At 44.9% G+C, this 21,925-nt stretch overlaps 1 protein-coding gene across 4 annotated transcripts in view; it reads left to right on the top strand.

Moving 5' to 3' along the window:
• TPST1 (tyrosylprotein sulfotransferase 1) overlaps positions 1–21,925 on the top strand; it is a 302,319-nt gene that overhangs the window by 127,780 nt on the left and 152,614 nt on the right. For all 4 annotated transcript variants that reach the window (XM_085649759.1, XM_085649762.1, XM_085649761.1 and 1 more), the window contains exon 2: positions 4,607–5,550. In XM_085649759.1, the coding sequence (XP_085505885.1) occupies positions 4,706–5,550 (845 nt within the window). In that variant the 5' untranslated portion in view covers positions 4,607–4,705. The remainder of the gene's footprint in view (positions 1–4,606; positions 5,551–21,925) is intronic.

Raw genomic sequence — 21,925 nt, 5'->3', positions numbered from 1 at the left:
GTCTGGATTGTTATTAGCACACATCTGCCTCAATAAAGCAACATTTTCCACACTTTCTTTGTCTACCGTAATGCGTCGTTTCACACAAGGCAGTTTTGTACCAGAGGATTTTTGTATTTGAAGTATTTTGATCAGGTTTTTTTTTTTATGCCATATAGTTACATTTATGACAGCTCTAAAGGGTTAGACAAATGTAATAGAAAGGCGCTGTTCTAAGCGATTTCATCAACCCACCTTCCAAATCACAGCAGCATTATTATTGCGCAGACCTTGCCACAGGTTTTTTTCTTAAATCGTTGTGCGGAGCACAGCTCTATGTTGTCTGAAAAGGAAAACATAGGCTCAAGGTTTAGGGCACCTTCTCCAACAGTTAATTGTTATAAAAGCTATTAGTATTCTTGTGTATGGCTCACACTGACAGCCATTGGCATAAACTCCAGATTCTACATCAGGTGATTTACTGCTATGACATAGCAACTGTTGTCAAGAAAGCTGGTACCCACTGTTCCTGTGTCATAAAGGAATTCCAGGCTTCTCTGGCAGGGCTCCCACAGAGCCTGTCCACACAGCGCTGGCAGAATAGAGGGCACACCAGGATGGGAGAGGAGATGGAAGAAAGGCACAGAGTGGGGTGGGGTTGGGGGTAGAACTTGGTCAGGCTTTTTCTGTGACAGGGAGGCGAGGATATGTTATGTATGGCTCCCCAATTAATCCTCTGCCCATGCGAAGCATCTAAAAGCAGGGAGAGATGATTTTGGGGAATATGCATAACATAAAATTATAGATGTGTAACAAGTGAATTATGGGAAGGTTTTTCACCTTGGGGTGCTGACTGACATCATAGACAACGCTAGCTTCGCTCTTATGTATCTGATGTTACTCAGAACCACTTGGTGGAAAACATACCCGTAATTCACTGTAAACCATTTATAATTCTATATATTACGCATGGTTTCCACAGGAAGCCTCTTTCTTTTATACCAGATTTTAAATCAGGTAACTCACTGCTATGACGTAGGGACAGTTGATAACAAAACTCGTTACCCTCTGTTGCTGAGTCATGGAAGCCTTCCAGGGCAGGCTGGCAGGGCTCTCCAGAGCCAGTCGGAAGAGCTCTTCTTGTCTGCGTGGACTGAAAGCAGAAAGCACCGCTGCAGGAGGGGGAAGGAAGCCAGGGAAGGAGGTGGAAGTTGTTTAGGGATGGCAGGTAAGTTATATATTTTTCATTTGAGACGGGGAGAGGCCGTGTTATGTCTGGCTCTCTCTTAATTCCTCTGTGTAGTATTGTAGTAAATAATGATTCGTTAGTAATGTTGTAATGTGCCTTTAAGAATGTGTGTATATTTCAATGGTGCTTGACATCATTCGGTTCTCGAATGTTTATTGAAATGTCAGACGGCTGTTGGATTTACCTGCGATCATTCGTGGGTCTTGTATCCTGTATTAAACTAAGCTTTTCAACCGAACCGCTGTTTCCTCCTGGATTATTTGGGGAATTTCCACACTACATTATTTGGCGACGAGGGTGGGATCACTCTGCCACTACGTAGCAATTGAAGAAGGGGCAGATGATTGTGGGGTCCATATATAACATACAATTTTAGATGGGTAAAAAGTAAGAGCATCACTCTTGTTGTCTATTTGTTGCCACTTAGTGAAGAGCATCCCTGTAATTCACTGTTACCCATCTATAATTCTGTATGTTGTTGTTGTTATTAGTATCATTATTAACACATTATATTATTATCATGATTATTATGAATTTTTTGATTATCATTTTGATCATTATAAATATTGTCATTATGAGGATGACTATCATTATTTGATTATTATTGCGATGACCATGTATTATAATATAGTTGTTATTACTACTAATAGTAACAATGATAAATACAACAACAGTATTAAAAATGTCAATACTGTACACTTTCCCAAAGTCTAGTGTTATAATCCATGTCCCCTCTTTTGCCTCTTATCTCCACTCCTGTTTGCCAAAGCAATGGAACCCTTGGCATGTAAGCTGAGGCAACACCATGCACATAGGGGGTTGAGAGTTATGAATCAAGGCTTATTCCTATCATTGCATGAGGATGAAATCATGCTGTTGCACCCAAAGGAGAATCTGTCTCCAGTCCTTCGTGAAATTACAAAATTTGGTGGTTACTCTGGTATCAAGATAAATGGGGGTAAATCCGAAAGTTACTCACTGACTCCCTCTGCCTGAGAACTGTCTCAGGGTACATTTTTCAATTGAGGGAGTACTCAATATGCTACCTGGGTATTAAGATCAATAGAGATAGAGAGGCCGTTCTGCTCCACAACTAATTGCCCGGCAGTGTCTTGCCTGCGCACGACGGTACACCACTGAATCAAATTACCTTTATCAATCGCTGGAAGGGTGGCACCCATTAAAATGGTTGTGATATCGAGGTTTCCTTACTTATTCATGAACATACCGATATCTCCAACACGCATGATCTTTGCCACACTAAAAGCGGGGCTCAGGAGGCTTATCTAGGCAGAGGGACTGCAGAGATTGTGCTGGGAGCTGGCGAGGGGTGGTCTGGCTGTACCTGACCCCGAGCTGTACTACTTAGCTGCCCAGGTTTTTTTGCAGTTTACTCGTATTTGCCACAAACCCCCATAGAGCACATTGATGTTAAATCTACGTTTGTTGCCATGGGTACATTACGTTCTTGTAGTAATTCAAAAGCTGTCATACCCAAGGGCGACTAGATTTGGTAGCGGCGACTGCCGTGGCGTGACATAGGCTGAGTGTTGCCTTCGGTTGTCCTTCTTTCTCCCAGGGCTCTGGCCTTTGATAATCCTGCAATACCAATTCCTACTGGGGCATTAGTTAAATCAACACTTATGATACACAACACTATGGAATTTTCTCAACTGTTGAGCAATACTGCGACAGAATCCTGCACCCACCCTAGACACCTTCATATATTACAGACTTGGCCCATGCACTCAGGGTATACTTCCTGGAGTTCCCAAGGAATGTATCCCTCTCACTCACCTTTTAGACATAGCATTTACAAGAGGCTGGGTCTCACCACTTTATAAACTCACAATAGGCATATTCCCACTGGGCCGCGTTTCAGCCAGGAAACCTTGGGATAGAGACCTGGGTGACCTATGGGACACTCGTAAATGGACCTACTGCTGTGCCCAATTGGAAACGATTGCTATGAATTATAAGCACAAACTATTACACTTTAAGTTCCTGTACAGACTATATTACACTCCATGTGAAAATACACCATTTTGCGGGAGCTGTGTGACACAGCAGCCAGAGCGGTTGACTCCGGAGCGCAGGGCTCATGGTTCGATCCCCGGTGCCGGCAGCAGCTCAGCATCATGTGACTCTGGGCAATAGGTCACTTAATCTCCCCGACAGCCCCCAGTGCCTGGATACCCTTAGGTGTGATAAGTTCATGCTTCACAAATGTGGAATTATTATTATTATTACTTTGATGCCACTAGGCTGCGTGAATGCTCCCATTGTCACCAACTCTACGCTACCGTTCTTCACCTGGCATGGGAATGCTGCTTACTGGTCTGCTGTGCTGGCTGAGATCTCCCGAATTGTTGGGGATAAGGTTCCTGCCACCCGTCATGTTGTGGTGACGCGTTTGTGGCCAAATTGCTGAAACCTGCTCAGCAACTGGTGACGCTGCTAGTACTGTTTGTCAAAAGAGAGGTGGATGAGGGAGTCGCTTCCCCAAAAACGGGGGAAGGGGCGGGACTTCGGTATGTGGTGACCTGCAACACTAATGCAGAATTATATGCGACCCTGTTGCCTGTTAATCCAGACCCGCAGACTGACACCGGTCTATAGATTCAATAGCAACGTTTGTTGAAGATGACTTGTGCTTCTGTTGATCGGTTTTGTAGGTGTTGACTGCCAGACTAGGTGATGATTGTGGCCTGCTAAGATGTACAATGACCCTTTGAATGTGACACTGGACCAATGTTTTATGGAATTTCTGGAGAAGCTATTGCATATGCTGATGGCTGTTCTGCTTTTTTGATGCAGACTAATGAAAAAATAAATAAAATAAAAGAAGGTTGTACTTAAAATAATAATAATAATCATATTACATGGATGAGATTGTGCTAAAAATCTATCTGTAAGAAGAGTTCTTATAGGTAATATGAATGCATGTTTGCGGACTAAGTGCACACCTAGCAAGAGGGCAGTAAAGAGCTGCACTGGAGTTTTAAAGAGAGTACAGAGAAAGGTCAGGGTTGGCGAGGGACATCACGCAAGGCATGGATAAGTAATGAGGAGATGGGGTTATAATCTGGGTTGAGAGGTACTGATGGAACGCACAATTGGGGTGGGAATTACAGTCCAAGCTAGCTATGGGTGGATGTGTCTGGGGGTTGGGGTGGGGGTGCAGCAGGAGTGGTCCAGCAGCCTGGAGGTTCACTGCCAGGTGGCAGCCAGGTGGCTACGCTGTGACAAGACGTTTCTTGAGGACAGTCAATTCTTTGTGAAAGGAATATATACCAAAGTTGGTCTTGTATGCTTGCATTGCTAAAAAATCATGGTGGATGGTCCTTTTTCAACATTTAAATTTCATTTCTCTTGCAGATCATGATTCTCGAACCCAAATGGACTGGTAATGCTGTGCAGCGAGATGATCTGAATAGGATTATGAAGTAAAAGGTCCACTGTGACTACAGTGCCAAAATGATTGGGAAGTTGAAACAAAACTTGTTACTAGCGTGTCTGGTGATCAGCTCTGTGACGGTCTTCTACCTTGGCCAGCATGCAATGGAGTGCCACCACCGGATTGAAGAGCGGAGTCAACCTGCTCGGGTGGAGCTGGCAAAACAGACACCAAGGACTCCACTCAATCTTAAAGCCAATCGGACCTTCCCCTATGATAAGGATATGCCTTTGGTGTTCATTGGGGGTGTCCCTCGCAGCGGCACCACTCTCATGCGTGCTATGCTGGATGCTCACCCTGACATCCGCTGCGGGGAAGAAACACGGGTCATCCCGCGAATTCTAGCGGTCAAGCAAATGTGGGCAAGGTCAAGCAAGGAGAAGGTCCGCCTGGACGAGGCTGGGGTGACTGATGAAGTGCTAGATTCTGCCATGCAGGCCTTCCTATTGGAGATCATTGTAAAGCATGGCGATCCGGCCCCTTACTTGTGTAATAAAGACCCATTTGCTCTAAAGTCTTTAGCGTACCTTGCCAAAATTTTCCCTAATGCCAAATTCCTGTTAATGGTACGAGACGGGCGAGCTTCCGTGCATTCCATGATATCTCGGAAAGTCACTATTGCTGGATTTGACTTGACCAGCTACAGGGACTGCTTGTCTAAGTGGAACCGGGCCATAGAGACCATGTACAGCCAGTGCATGGAGGTTGGATACAAGCGGTGCATGCTGGTGCACTACGAACAGCTCGTCTTGCACCCGGAGCAGTGGATGAGGACTCTCTTGAAGTTTCTCGACATCCCATGGGATGATGCAGTTCTTCACCATGAGGAGATGATTGGAAAAGCAGGTGGTGTGTCCTTGTCGAAGTAAGTTTCCTGTATTTTGTACAAATATGGTCCCTAAAACCTGCAGTTCTCTTACATTCAAAAGCAAAGCATGCCTTTTACATGTATACTTCTATGTCCATTCTATAATTTGTTATTGCAAAAGTCTTTACCCCATGAATTATGGCTGTTTTTATTGTATTTCATTTTCAGCCTTTCTTTCACTTGGCTTCCGCCAAGATTTTAGGTGGACATTCTGATTTCTGTGTTTGCATTTGCCTCTACCGCTTACGCTGGAAGAAAAGGTAGTGGTGTGGTGGCCGTGGTCTAATATTAGTGGATGGAGAGACTTTTCTTGAATGTTGAATGTTGTGCTGTACCAGCAGTAAACCCATGATTGTGGTGAAAGAGTTAGATTCAGATGAGGCCGTATTTAGTCTGTGGGATAGGTGCCTTATGCTTGCATTGCTAGTGCTCCTGTGAGGCCTACAAATGGCTCTGATTTAGGATCCTATGTGGAATCCCTTATAAGTTTAAGAGACCATCTCCAATAACTTGCTTTTATTGTCATGAATGCTTCCAGACGTCGATATCCTGAGATAGTTCAAATGCTTTGAGTCACCTATGTACTAAAATGTATCCAGAGCAACCAAGACTAGTGGCGCCTTTTAATTGTCCAATATGCTGTCGCTTTCTTGCTAATCACAGTAAAGGACCTCTGATGTCAGCCGAAACAGCTTCAAGAACTGATAGTACCTCCTCCTACTAGGATCTCCTTTATCAAATGTTAGCACCTGCCAGAGGTTTTGTGTTTTGTTTTGCATTTGTGTATTTGGTAGCTCTTTTGATCCTACAACATTATCAAATATATGTCTATAATACCTTCACCCAGACTGTCATTTTGCACTGCTGGAGCTCTCGGTTGCCCTGGTCTGGGTTTTTGGATTGTACTTCGACACAACATCCTTGCAACGTTGGGGTACAAATTAAAGACACAATAAAACACTATTCTAACTGCTTTGAAGAACCGACCTCCAAGGTTCAAGGTCTCTTTTACTTCACAACCCGGTAGACTCCTCACTAACAAGCACTGGCAAAACGAATGGGTTTGACGATCATATTCAATTGTAAACAGTAAACAATGTATGTTGCACTGCAAAACAATTAAAAATGGGTTGCTTTGTTTATACGATGAATGGCTGAGGCAAATAATTGAATGTACGATGAAATAGTGAGCATTTTTTATTAGTCCCAGATTCTTCTAGTGGAGCAAGAAAGATTCACCCACACAGGCAATATAAGGGTGAAACTAAAATGCTCTTTTGGGTGGATTCAAGATGTGATTGACAATGTCTCAAGCCCATGGCTAAAGGTTCTTGAGCCAAAGAATCCAGTGGTTGAAAGAGGTTGAACCAAATCCCTTATGATCACCATGAATGGAGCAAGCACCATTGCAGACATCTAATATATGTTTGCCTGTCCTATGCCTGACATATGTTTTGTGCTTCGAGCTTATGTCCACGTGCTAAGAAAAGACTTGGTTAGGCCATTTTGTTGAATAAGATTGCTCTACTTCAAAGTAGTGCCCATGACGGTAGTCTCAAATCCTTTATTGCCTCCAGCTATGGAGTATGAGACAATCACTAACATTGAAGTCCGGCTTGGGCATGTTTCCTTGCTTAAGGCACAGCCACGTGTATAGCGATCAGCCGCGGCTCTGATCCTCACTTCAGTATCACCCTGATGTGAAAAATTGCCAAGATTTACCCATGCAGGTTTCGTGAAGTTCACAAACGTTGGAAGCTTTCCGAAAGTTTGCAGGAAAACAAATTGTAAACCAGGATTCACGAGAAACAACATCTGAAATCTCCCACTTTTTAATATAAGTTTGTTCTTCCACGAAAACGTTGTGCAGGAGATTTGTTACCCAAAAATGATTTTTTTCAGGAATTGTTTTACTGCTGGCGAAGTTTAGCAACAATGACAAACTTTGGAACTTTGTGAAGTTGCATCGTTTTTTGGCTTTGCAAGACATTGCTAACAATATTTTTATTGTGCACAGCAGATTTTCCTCGTCTTCCATAAAGCACTAGGGCTTAGAGTCAGGAATGGAGAAATCCATGATGCCGAAACATCTTCAGTGTTACTCTGTTGAAGTCCTCGCACTCGTTCGTGTTCCCTAGGCACTAGGAATGAGCTCTACTGATGATTGAGGTGATGTGAAACAACCAAGGACCTAGGCACACATAAATAGTAGATCTATACAGTATGGACACATATGCAAGTACTACAGTATAATACACATCAGATAGGAGGAACGGTCTTCAGAGATGTTTGTATAGTGTTCGGTCTTCTATTTCCTTTCAAGATTCAATGATCAGTGGACAAAGCAGCTGACACGAGTTTCGTCGCATTGGGAGAACAGCTCCGCGACTTCCTCAGGGCGCTCAGCCGGTGATAATTCCAACCCGGCTGGGCTCGGACCAGTCAGGGCAAATCAGGTTGTTCTTATGTATCAGGCGTGCGGTAAAAAGAGCATCCCGCACATGTTGATCGGGACTCAATCAATCGATCAACGTGAGAATTTAAGCCAGTCGGGCTGGACACCGTGAGGGGGTTCGGATATCCAAAATTGGAACCAATACTTCCAACAATGCGGATTTGATGCGTTTTGAACTCGAGTCTGAGAAGTCTGGGATCCCCCACGGCGGACCACTCTGTTCCAAGTTGTGGATTGCGGTGATGTGGATTACACATTCGTATCATCTGGAGAAAAACGTGTGTTCTTAAATGCAGGGCCATCTTAACAGCATTATAGGCCCCTGGGCAAAGCAGTGCACTGGGCCCCGCCCACACAACCACTCAGAGGAATTAAAATGTTTAACAGAAAATTAGTGTTAAATTCTGATCTGAATTGGGCCCCTATGCTCTTCGCGGCCCAGGGCTACTGTCCAGCGTGCCCATGCGTTAAGACGACACTGCTTAAATGGCTTCCAGGAATAAAGAAATCTCACAATCGGGCAGAGAATCACATCACAGTGCAAGAGAGGTGCCCCCTTTGTGGTATGGTATAAAAGCTTGTAGCGAAGGGGCAGTAAAAAACAGCCGGAGTAAGAGGTAGATTTACTGGGAAAATGGAAAGGAAAATCGTTTGCTAGATACAGCACCAGATGTATAACTATATAACATTTAATACCATATCCAGTCTAATCCACATAATGCATTATTGTTCAGAAAGGCTTTAAAGACCTAGCTTTATCTAAACTTACAGAATTAGACCTATATCAAGCAATCTAACCATATCCTGATAGATAGCCATCATAGCACTGGAATTATGAGGCAGTGGTGAGGCAAATTATGTGGCAGAGTTGACTAAATTATACAAGAACAACAAAAAAAGGCAAATCATGGGGTATATTCAAAGCAATATTTTGTCAATATAGAACACGTTGATACAAGAGGAAATCCACCTCTATACAAAATAGGAAGGATTCTTACTAGATAAGTATAAACATTCACTAGATTCTATTCAAAATGTTCATCACCAGCAGTTAATTAACTATTAATTAAGATGTTGTCAAATGCGGAAGCATAGGAACAGCTTTTTTAACACTATTATTTAAATATTCGTTTGTACAAAACATAGAATGTGGCACTCAGCAGAACACAAGTTTACAAGTGTAAACTTCTTGTAATAATTTGTTATTTAGCTGCTTCTGTTTGCTTTTTAGAACTGCCCTTCAGTTCAGGGTGTATTCAGTGTCCACACTCTGGGCGTCTGTAAACGCCAATTTTTATTAAAAAGAGCTCTGAATACAGTTATTCACATTGTATATGAATAACCTATGTGTATTGTTAGGAGGCACTGTGATATTCATGACGTCACAGCTTAAAACATGAATACAATTTGAGATTTGTGCCCACTTTGCACAAAGAATGGAGCAATACATATTCATGACAAGGAAGGAATCAGTATTTCCACTCTGATTTACAATTCACATATGTAAGGTTTTTCTCATGCGTCAGGCAAAAGTCCATCCCCATTGCTGAAATAGGGATATTAATATAGTTTGGCAAAGTTTCACTTCATTCATACCAATTTAAAACCTAAATAAAGCTACCATCAAAAGATAAGTACATTTCTCCTCCATAATTCTGCATTATTCCACTGGTGCTGGCTATAAATTCGGGTCTTACACATTTCTCTAGGAGTGGATGGTTACTGTTAAGTGTGAGGAGATACAGTGCAACCGATGGGTCTGAATATACTATGCAACACGTGATCTTGATGGCCATAATTCACGAAGTCTAGGAATGATCAGCTACAGTCTGTCATGGGCGGTGGTAGAGCCATCAGTGCTCTCTGTGTTATTTCAGTTGTGAAAAACCTAGACAAGCCCTTCGGTGCCACTGTTGCAGTGAGCCACTCGCCCAAGAAGAGTTCTATCCATGGGCCCTTCAGTTTTTTCAGTTCAGCCTACAGTTCATATGTTATTGTACTTCCCTCTCTCCTTCTTTCTTTGATATCTTTAGCCCTATATTCAAGAAATCGCTCCCTTTCCTCAAATTCTTCCACCTAACTACATAGGCATCGGGTTCCAGGGAAGTTGTTTTAGACTCAGTGTCTTCAGTACTGTCTGCCCAGTGCTACGGTCTGCCTACAGTAGGATGTCTTTAATTGCCATCAAGTCTGTTGAGTTTTTTTGCTTGACTTTGTCATCAATGCTTGATTCCTCCGCAGTTTCCATCTTGGTTGTAGGTGGGTCATGTTCATTCATACTAGTAATGAGTGGTTGTGTTATTACCATATCCTTCGGATTAGCCTCGGTGGGGCGGCTTTGTATGTACAATCTTATTTATGAGCTGAGAGCTTTCTCCACACCACAAACTTCTCACTGCAGTGCTGTACAACCAGGTATTTGATCCTAGCACCCCAGCTGGAGCAAGAGGCGGGGCACACATTAGTTGTTGTGAAGCACAAGGCTCATTTGTTATGGTCAGAAGAGCCTAAGGCTTAGCGAGTCATAATCCGCGAGGAAAGAAGGTCGCTCATTCCCTCCCCCACCAAGATTTCAAGGAGGATAAAGTGACCCTCCTTACAAATTAGCAGATCCACCTCTCGCCACCCCTCAGTAACTCTGATAGTTCTGCAGGCCAATGGGGAAAGATGCCCCACAACCACAGAGGCAACTTCAGCACCGCTGTCTTCACATAGTGTCCCCGGCATCTTCAAGTCTATTGCAGTTCACCAGTTTTCATTGAGTTTCGATGTCAACAGTGTTTAGCGCTCTTTCACGGGGTTGTAGACTTCACAGGAGCAAATTAAGGCTCGTCTTCACTCCGCGCTGCTCAGTCAATTGATGAGGAGAAGGAGATGATCTGTGATTTAGTCAAATTCAGCATGACAGGATGTAAGGGGATCCACTGAAGAATGTCTGAGACACAATTTGTGATTTTATATTAGTGATAGCGATGAAGGCAAAAAGAGAGGAAGGTCTCTTGGCTGTCAGTGAATATGTAGTAGAAGAAGCTAAATTGTGACATAATCCCTTCGAGTGAGGCGGTCCAGAGCAAAAAGAGAATAAGAACGAGGACCAGGCATCACCACTGGAAGTGTGCAACAGGTTCATGGAGCACCAAGAGATGGTACAGGAGCAGTCAGAAGGATGGAACAAGAACCTGGTTGAGCTGGCTCCTCCAAGCGAGGAGATAGTGGCCAGGAGTGTGGGCTCAAGTCTGTGGATATGTTAAAAGGATGAGGATAGAGGGCAACTGGTCGCTGAAGCAGGGAGGAAGCTGTGTGGACACTGATCGCTCCAGAGTTTTAGAGAAGTCAGTCTGGATGGGGCAGCGGCGTCGCGTGGGTTGCCAGCGCCTGGGGCAAGGCAAGTATCCTTTCACTTTTTTTTTTTGAAATTGTGTGCCCCTATACAAATTTTGCACCCCTAAGAATGCCCCTAAGAATTGTGTGCCCGGGGCAACCGCCCTGTGACCCCTCCCATGCTACGCCACTAGGACAGGGCTGTAGTCACCGGAGGTGGCAGGGTCCGCATTGGACTTTGCGGGCAGAGGGTTGATGATTAAATCCTGGAAGCTGTTGCAGTACATTGCATGATGTGCACATCGGTGTAGCGAAGTGACTAGATAGACAACTGAATGTCTCCTGAAACTTAAATATCCCGCCATGGGTGCGGTTGGCCAAAAGAGAGCTACTGTCTGTCCTTTTACTTGTTACTGGACTAAGCCTATCTAGGCGCCTCCTGGCGAGTTTGAATAACCAGGGACCCTCAACCTAAGCAATATACTGATAGGGATTGCGCTTCGATAAGGTGAGGTAGGGCAGCAGCCTCCAAGTGCTATCTGATGGTGATACCAAATAACAGCAAACGACAGAAGCATTGATCTTTGGTTACATGCCTTGAGCACTGCAGCTCTTTCCCCTGCTCCTAGCAACAAGCAGGCCTTGAAGTGAGAGGACAGGGCAAGAAGGGAGCAGCTTAGGGCCGGGAATGATCACACCCAGCAGTGGCACATAACTAACACGAGCAATGCAAGAACAATTGCTGCCTGTGGGAGATACCACTCCCTGAATCAGATAAGCAACAAAAACATTTATTATAGCCAGGATTGGGCGACACAGCAGGTTAGCTGTGCAAAGGCACTGTTTACCATAGACACATATTGTAACTATGTACTTGCCTGTATGTCAGTTAACTGGAACCTGGTGGAAATAAGGTGCAGTTCCTGGGAACTGTCTTCATTGGTCATCATAGCATTTATTGTTCAACTCGCCAGGTTATTATAATTTAAAAGAACAGCACAAATAGAATATACAATCACTGTGAAAAGGCAATATTAAAAAAAAACATGGAAACAGTGCGAAAGCAAAAAGTTGACATAGTACATTCAAGAGAATGAATATCTTCCCCAAGCTTAATATTGGTAAATGTTCAACCATACAATTAATGACTGCCCATAGACTGGGTAAGATCATAAAAAGAGACTATTCCAGACCACTCATGAGAACACACATCCTAAGAAGGCCGACCCTTAGACCGAACTCTCCATGCCTTCCTCAGATTTTTAGCAACTGAGAGCTGCCCATCACCATTGTCAGTACAACCAGTGGCTCCCACCACAAACAAAGGGTGGAGGGAACGTGGAAGGGGTAACGCACACGGGCTGAAAAGACACTACGGCTAGGGGGTCTGTGAAGTTTCTCCAGCTGGCTGTTCAACACAGCCGGGCTGAAGAAACCTAAGTGCGCATGTGTGTTTGGCCGGCCTGAGATGGCCAGCCAAACCCATATACGCACTTAGGGAATGCACATAGCACTCCTCCTCCCATGCCCCGCACCTCCCTACACAAGCTGGCTCAGTGCAGGCAAACGAAAAATAAAACAATTCTAGAACATCTTTTTATTTTTCATTTGCTGCCTCTGAACCAGCCAGTGGGGCGACACTCCTCCGTCATTGTGGAGGAACCATTGCTGACTACAACACTGAAGTTAAAACGTCTTTGACCTTCCAGACATTATACTTTTCAAAAATGGGTCAGATGAAGTAAGGCAGAGCATCCATAGCCTGAACAATAACACAGTCACCTCAAAATATGAAAGAACCCTATATGCAGGTGTTCGGATAATCCTGCTGCCACAGGAGAAGCATATCACAGCTGTATCCTAGACCTACCAGTTGCATGCCCCGGCCTTCAGACCACGGCACACCCAAGACTTTGACATCAGGGTGAACTCCTTGATGGGACTGTCCTACGGCACCGTAGCAGAAGACCTACATGGAACTCATTGCTGTATCTGGCTACTTCCCCCTTGCACGTTGGCTCCAACTCTGCCCGCCTTAGCAGAAGACCTAAATGGGACTCACAAATATATCTGTCTACGTCCCTCTTCCCTATTTGCTCCCACTCCTCGAACGCTCTGAGGTCACCAACCGTGTGGTTAGGGATGCTTAACAAAAAACCTAGATAAATATCCATGGACCAGTCGGCATTCAAGGACTAAGATTCAACCATTGCGCCATGAGAATATTCTCCCCAACCAACCCTGAGCAGCTTCTTTCCTCCTAACTTGACAAATGAAGGGTTTGAGTCGATGATTCCGCCTCAATTTTGAGACATTGGTCTTCCGTACACTGTTTGCTTTGTTACTCATTCATATCCCCTCCAGTGTTCCTGGGCTATGGGGATTGCCATTTGCTGCATTGCTCATGGGGCGATGTTCAAAGGGGGGGTATTACTGCCAGTGAGTGGACTCAACCATTAAGGCAAGGGTATATAATAAATGTGGAGTTTTCTTCCAAAACTCTTTTTTCAGTTACATAAAAAAATTGGATCCTTTATGCCAGAAGGATATGCCTTCCATGTAACAGGATCTCCCAGGACACTTTTGGTAGTGGTATATAGTCAGTGTAGACAGTGTGATTGCCCTGCCTCTATTGATCCTATTATCATTCATTCTCAAATTACCAGACCATTGGGGATCTGTTTTTGGGGTCCATTTAGCCATACTAAGCCTTATTTGCAAAGGTAACTTGTGTTGTAAAAGTAAATTTATAGCCAAATGTGTCTGTTCTACAACTGCTAGTAATTTACAAAGGGATTCCTGGAAACGGTAAATGGTTTTATACGTAACTCACACTCAAGGGAGGTGAATGGGCGTCCTGAGGTATGGTTTGCCATAGAAGTTTGGGAATGCCCACATACATGCATGCATTTGTGGGGATTCCCAAACTCCTCTCCTAGTTCTTCCCACCCAGGAAATGATTAGAGATTTATACCAGCAAAGGCCTGGCGTAACTTCCCTCCCAGGAATTGGTTGGGTTGTAGGAGAAGGGTTTGCTCAATGGGAAGAAATGCTTTCCCTGTGAAGGTGCTTTTGCTCTGGACACTCCCATTCTATCACAGGGGAAATAGGAACTTTTAGAAAAGTCACATTATATGCTCGGAAACGTGTATCTCACGCAGCTTTCCAGGTGTATTTCCGAAAATGTTTTTCAATAGAAAAAATGAAAAGTATACTCAGGCAAAGGAATAAATCTCTGCCCCGTAAATGTCTGTGTGTTTAGGTCGAGCCTAGCGCAGCGCGCATGTGCTGGTCTGCGAGGCTTCTTGTATCTACTCTGTGTGGGTCTGACTCCTCCCACACATTGAATTGGCTATTGCATGTGTCTTTTTAGAATCAAAGCCTGCAGATGGCAAAAGGTGGGTGCATGTCCCACCACCTCTGAAAGGTTCACTCCCACGGCGTTTTGCCACGGGAGTGAGCAGCGCGCGCAGGGCGGCAGCCGCAGTGCCTCCTTGTCTCCAGGCAGAGGCGCAACTAGAGCCAAATTTCGGGGGGGGGGCTAAGAAAACATTTCGGGGGGGGGGGGGCTGAACCTTTAAGCAATAGGCAGAGTGGAGCTGCAGGGGCTCTTAGAAGGGGTGAAACAACAGCAAGGCCTCATTAAAATGCAATTGGTCTTTTAAAGACCTGTGAAGTGCTTGGGTGCGGCTGTGTGTGTGCCCGGGAAGCTGTCTCATCCCGGCCCGCCACACACGGCGGGGGGGCTGAAGCCCTTTGAGTCCAATGGGTGTTGCGTGCCTGTCTCCGGGTGCCTGCCCCCACCACTCCTCTTTGTATTCCTGTGCGAATTACAATAAAAAAATACTTCGTTTTGTTTGTTATTTTTAATTTAATTTATCAGTAAGTATTACAATAAATTATTTTTTCATAACCATGCTTTCTTAAAATGAGGAGTGCACGGTTGGAAGATGGTGACTAAGTACCCATTGCCTTTGCTTGCTCCTGGTCCGTGTTTTGGCTTAGAGGGGCAGATTCATCATTGTTCATAAAACAGTGCTAGGCGGCGCTTTCCCGGGCTGCGTGCAAATTTGAAAGCTGCTTTCTTGTTTATCTTGCCGCCTGCAATGGGTGATCTGCTGTCTGAAGCCGGGGTAAAGTGCCTGCCTGCAGGGCCTCTAACGTACCCAGGTGGGCTGGTGACTCTTACCTGCTGTCTGCCCCAGGGCCGGCTTTAGGGCGGTGCGACCGGTGCCACCGCACCGGGTGCTGGCTTCCTGGGGGCGCCGTGTTTGAAAGTTTATTATGCTTTTGAAGCACCTGCTGCAGCGTTTCTTTCCCCCGGCAATTACCAGGCCTCACAGAAATGTCAAGATAACTGGTGTGATTAATTATCTTCCTGGAGAGAGATCAGCATTTTGCATAGTTGAGGTTTTGACTTAGGTGAAGTTAGTGCAGAGGGTTAATATGCCTGCTGCAAAGAACGTGTACCATGTAGATTACTGATGTAAACAGATCAGCAGGTTACTGCTTGCAAAAGAGAGATCCTTTTTAGGTCTCGGCTAGCGAAGGCTGCGCTTGCGCAGTCTCGCTCGCGAGATTTAATGACTTGGAGAAGAGGGGCTTGAACCCGCCCCTCTTCTCCCCTCTTCTCCATTGGCTGGCCTCTTGAATGCTGGCCAGCCATTGGAGAAGAGGTTTGTCTCTCCGAACAGGCCCCATCCTTTTCGGATTCGGGGGCGTGTTTTTTGCTACTTTTCTCATTATCTCCTCCAGCCAATGGCAAGAGGAGAGAAAAGAAAAACACGCCCCCGAATTCGAAACCGCCGCTACCTTCTTCGAGGCATTTCTGCTTCGCCTCGGAGAAAGGCAGTGGTGTGCTTGTTGTTGTGGTTTCCAGCACCCTCACACGAATTGACTCCTATGAACTGCCGTGTGTACATTATTGTGAAAGGGCAAATATGCCACTTTTGCACTAATTAACTGTTTAAAAATTTGAAAATTGATTTATATTTTGTTCCATTAAACAAGCTTTAATTTAGAAAGGCACCATTTCATCCTCACGTTCAGTTGACCAACAAATTTATTAAAGTATTACACTGCTTTCTTAGTCCCTCAACAGGTGCAAGTCCACCTGAATAATCAATGGCGTTCCAATTTCCCACCGCAACAAAGGTCTCGGAACCAGAACGCTGTAGATGAGAGGCATTCTTGACACAAACGGGAGCGCGCCAAAGTCATTAAAACGCGTTGAACAGGGCAGGAGAGTGATTAAACTCGAGCAGCGTTATATATTTTTTTTAACGCTGCGACGACATAACATTCAGAGTGCGCCGTTCTGCCTCACACCGCGGTTTAGCCCTCGCTTGAAGCGGCGGCCGTGCTATTGTCAGTCAAATGTAATTTTACTTTTACTTTAGTCGATGCCTTCCTGGCTGTATCTTCTGGTGCTTTTCAATACGTTTTCCCTGACTCTGATAAAGTCTCTGCTCCGCCCACAAGCTCGTCCTTCGCTACGGTTGTTTTTTTTAATATCTTTTTTTTATCTTTCTTTTTAGGGAACGCTCATGCCCTACAGACAAGGCGCGCATCCTCGAAGTTACGTCCGATTCCAATTGAGGGCGGAACCGCGAATGTGAAAAACAAGACCGAGGGGAGGGGAACTTGCGAACCGGCAGTTAGAGTACAGTAACAAGCATTTACAATGCAATGGTCTCGGCATTGGTAAAGTTAGAGCTATTGGCATTGCTCATGACATTATTTTTGTTTATGTTTTTGATTTAAAAACATTTAAAGAAACGGCATTGTTATTTACAATGTCAATAGCTTAATCACTCTCTGCGAGACCTATTGCATTTGCACCCACACACAGATTAAGCTATTGACATTGTAAATAACAATGCCGTTTCTTTACATGTTTTAAAAACAAAAACATAAACAAAAATAATGTCATGAGCAATGCCAATAGCTCTAACTTTAACAATGCCGAGACCGTTGCATTGTAAATAATTGTTTTACTTGCAATTTATAACTTAAAGTCCTAATATAGAATAGTGAGCTATTAACTTTCATCCTAGAACTGCATACACACTGCAAAGTATACATTATTAGAACATTGATTAATGTTGCAAAAAGGGTTAATTTGGTTAGAAATCGATTCTTCTTATTAAAGAAAACTCCCAACTATGCTGTTTCTTTTTCGACTCTGAGTTTGTGCTTCTCCACACCAAGCACTCTTAAACTATACTGCCTACCAGTATGGATGACGTGTGACTCCTACACTTTTAGTCCTTTGGCTTATGTAATATTTCCTATACACTGATTTACACACGTATGATTGATTGTCCCTGTGTAATGTGTGTGTGATGCAAAGTGCTCGGACCCCTACACTGGTATGAGTGGCGCTATATAACTAATTCAGTGCATTGAGAGAGTGTGGTTATGGAGACTTGGTTACTGTTAAAGGGTGCTAGTGAGAGATTCTGTGGTGGAGGTGGTCATTGGGGGGGGCGCCAACAAACATTGTCGCACAGGGCGCCACCAGCACTAAAGCCGGCCCTGGTCTGCCCTATTTCTGCAGGAATGATGCCGTGTGCAAACCACGCACACATGAACAGAACTGCTTCTAGGCACTGCGGTAGATCAGTATGTCAATTTTAATATCGCCAAGGATATTGTATATATTTTCCTGAATGCCCAACTGCAGAAACGCGGACTGTACTTTTTCCACACAATGTTTTAGTATATAAAGAAGCGGCAGCAATTTTCGTCAGGCAGCTTCCCTTGGCTTCCAGTCATCCATGTGGGAGATGGTTTTGATTGCTGGCCTCAGACTTTTTAAAGTTAAGCTCTGTATTTTTTAAAACAATTTATTGTCTAGCACACCTCTTTTTTATTATCATATAGAGCAAATAGGGCCCTTAGTTTTTATACTTCACTACCCACCTGCTGGGGGAAGGGGCAGCATAGTTCAGATAGAACAGGGAAGAGGTATAAAAATGACAGAGGTACGTGGTGTTTTATTATTATGTATATATCAGCAGTGCTCTCTATCAGGCCTTCCCACGTGCACCATCGCAGATCTCGTATCCCACTACTGCAGGCCTTATTTCTTGCCATACTTTATGAATTAAGGTTTATTGTCTCTATAATGTGTTGCACGGCTAAACACTTATGCGGTCCCAAAGGCGAGACCTATTGGCTATGCCAATGCTTGTTCATGAATTGGGTCCCATAATTCATGGAAGTGAAACTTGCAGGAAGGAAAAGGGGTTGAACCTTGAAGATCATACATCACCCCCGTCACAGATACCACTGCATTATCCATGAATGAGTTACTGCACTGGGCCTCCTTGTTGGAATCAGCGCTCAACCAACTACCCATATCAGGGGGAAATGAAAGTGACAGAGCTCAGGGTTAGACACAGTGTTGGGCAGAAGATTCCACTGCACGGTGCCGGGCGTGCACCCCTTCCCTGAGTTCTTCAGCTGCATCGAGGTCTGGATCCCTGGTGCTGATTTCTGGTTACGGGTGTATCATGCATGTGCGCCATGACCTAGGCCTGTCTCATGGAAATGCTGTCTGCTCAAACCTGGAGGGGCGCACCAAGCTCTATCCCCATGAAGGTAGAACCTATTGCCCTTACCTGGGGCTAAGTGCTGTGGCTCCTTATTAGGAGATCTAGGGCTCAGCCATGGCTCCTGTGAGGCGGCACTTACTGCCCTGCCTGCCATAACTACTAATTATTTAACAGAACCAGGTTCATGAAAACACAACTTTAATGAACACTGCCAGTGCGCAGGTCAGTCCTCTCGGTCTCGTCTCCAAGTTCCTGATACCAGGAGTAGAAGGAGGGGGCTGAGAGACGATCCCTCTAGAGTGTCGTTTAAAAATACAGCACTCTGTAGGTGGATGTCTGGATTACACATGTTAGGGGAGTAGTTCAACTATGATCCCCTCATATAGCCACAATCCATTTTGTTTAGCAGACATACTGCGCATGCCTCAGGCGGCACACTATATCTGTAAAAACGTGACTGTCAGTGGCACCCCCGAGGCTAATCAGAAGCAATACAGAGTAGCAGGGGCAGAATCTCCAGCACTGTCCCAGCTTCTTATATGGCTGGGCTTCCAGTCTATTTAAGAAGCTAGGCGAGAGATTCAGGTCTGTCTTCCCCTTTTCAAACTTGGACTTGCTCCTCCTTGTTAGGAATGATGCTTTGCTGGATCCAATGTCAAGAGGCTGCTGCCATGGAGCCTCCTAGTTGCCAGCAAAGGAAGCACATTGTATTGTTTCTCTGTGCATGTGTTTTGTTTCAGTGTATGTGAGTGTGTTTCTGAGTAATTGAGAGTGAATGAAACTGAGTGAATGTGAGTGTGACTGAGAGTCTCAGTGAAAGTGTGTGATAATTTGAGTGTATGAATAAAAGAGATTGAGAGCACGGGAGTGAATGAAAGAGCGTGAGTGAAGCAGTGTGAGTGCTTTGAAAGGACTGATGAAAGATTGTGAGAGGGAGTGGAAGTGAGTTAGGGTTGTAGCTATCAATGTTGCAGCAGGTACAGTTGCACCAGGGCCTACAGTCTGCGAGTGTAAAAGGGTGAGAGTGTAAGTGTGGTTGTGAGAGTGAGAACATTTGTGTGTGAGTAACAGTGAGTGAGAGCACGAGTGAGAATGTGTAAATGAGAGGGTGAGTTATGTGAGTGAGGGCGAGGAGAGTGACTGTGAGAAAGAGAATGAGAATGGGTGAGTGTGATTGAGTAAGAGTGTGTTTGTTTGCTTGTTTTATGATTGTGAGTCTGCCCCTGGCCATGGCATACTCAAAATAATTTGGGACTTATGACAGCAACCATGGTAACATGCAGCCCCTGGCATATGGGAGATAATTCTTATCATAAGGAAGGTCACCCGTGGTGAAATGCAGGCCCTGACACACTAGAATTAATTCTTGGCACAGAGGGCCCATTTGGAGGAATGCAGGTGCTTGCATACTGAAGGAAATTCTTGACTTGGCGGCACCTGTGGCAAAAAGCTGGCACTGGGACATAGAAGGCAAAATGCAGAGACTGAAATACTGAACGTAACACATGACAAGGGAAAACGTATGGCAAAAAACAGGTACTGACATACTGGACATGATGCTTTGCCTCAGATAGGGCAGCCTTGGCATATTAGAGCTGAGGGGCTAATTGGGGGGGAAGCCGACCATAATAAAATGCTGGCTGTTAAATACTGTAGTCATTTTTGACTTGCGGGCCACTCATATAGGCAGCATCAATGGTAATATTCTGGTACTGAAATACTGTATGCATTAGGGGGTACCCATAACAAAATGCTGGCATTTGCACAGTGAAGGTAATTCTTAACATATGGGGAGCTGTCAAGGCAAATTGTGAAAAATTGGGCTGAACTCTTGGCAAATGTTATGGCCCCTACTACTTTCAAAGATCACAAGCTGCCACTGGTTAAGTGTCGCAAGTGCATGGTGGAAGCGTTTTGTGTTCAGTAGAATCAGTAATGTGAACAGGCCTTTTTACCTGAATCATTGGAGTGGGGCCTACTGGACCTCTCGTGTAAAGGTCCATGGCTGTGTACTTAACTCACCCTTAACATGCATGGTTTGTGTGTAGTGCCAGATAACACATGATACTTGTGTATGAGTCCTGGGTTGCAGGTATGTATCTGTGCATGGTACATAACATGGGGGCCTGTGGAGTTTATTTAGGAATCCCAGGGCCTGCACAGGCTGAAGAGGCGTGAACTGCATCCCCCAGACTGGAGATGTGTATTGCTGACATTCATGAGGTCGGGGGGGGGGGGGGACACAAACACTGAAAGGAAGAAGTGCCCTCTGTGCACATCAAAGGGCTGTTTGATTCCAGGAGGAGTTACTGGTCAGGCTCATTGTCAGGGAGCTAGCTGGACTGATATGGTCGGAAGTGCCAGGGAATCTTGGTAGAGAGAGAGGCTAAGTCATATTTCAGTGGAGGCTGACAGCCCAGTGTGATAGACAGTTATTTTTTGGCCTGTATTGTGAGTCACTCAGAATTATCCCTTTGACAAAGGGTGGTGCAGAGGAGAGAACATTTCAAAGAAGCTGACACCCCTAGCACAAATTTAAATGGCCAGACACGAAATCCCATGTGTCTGGATACAGATTATAAAGTTGAGAGCATAAGCCCTATATATTTTTAACACCACCATCTCATCAGGAGAGGGACAATCGCCAAGACTTCTTGCTGCTGGAACAAGGACCAAGGACTGCCTCCCATCCGAGTGAGGAGCAATTACCCAGGAGCCAAGAACACTTGCCTTGTGGCTGGAGCACCAACCTTCTGACTTTCTGCCAAGACCAGTGTGCCCTGCAAGGAGAAGGTGAGAGCCTGAAGTGAACGATGCCCAGCTGGAATCCTGGTGAGAGGATTCCAGTGAGCAGTGTGAGGCACCCGGTTAAGGTCGAGAATGGTGTATCGAGAGAGCCATCCGCTCTCTTGTGGAAGCTGGCACCCTCCACCGGGACTGCCGTACTGTTGCAGACCTTTGCTTGGTGTCGTGGATCTCATTGATCTTACCGCTCCTGTCTGTGCCTCTTGTGTGCCAGGAGAGGGCCACTGAGATG

This window comes from Triturus cristatus, chromosome 3_2 (assembly GCF_964204655.1).
Source record: "Triturus cristatus chromosome 3_2, aTriCri1.1, whole genome shotgun sequence".
Classification (NCBI taxonomy): domain Eukaryota; kingdom Metazoa; phylum Chordata; class Amphibia; order Caudata; family Salamandridae; genus Triturus; species Triturus cristatus.
The sequence above is the reverse complement of the archived record's forward strand: the minus strand, read 5'-3'. Positions and strand labels throughout refer to the sequence as shown.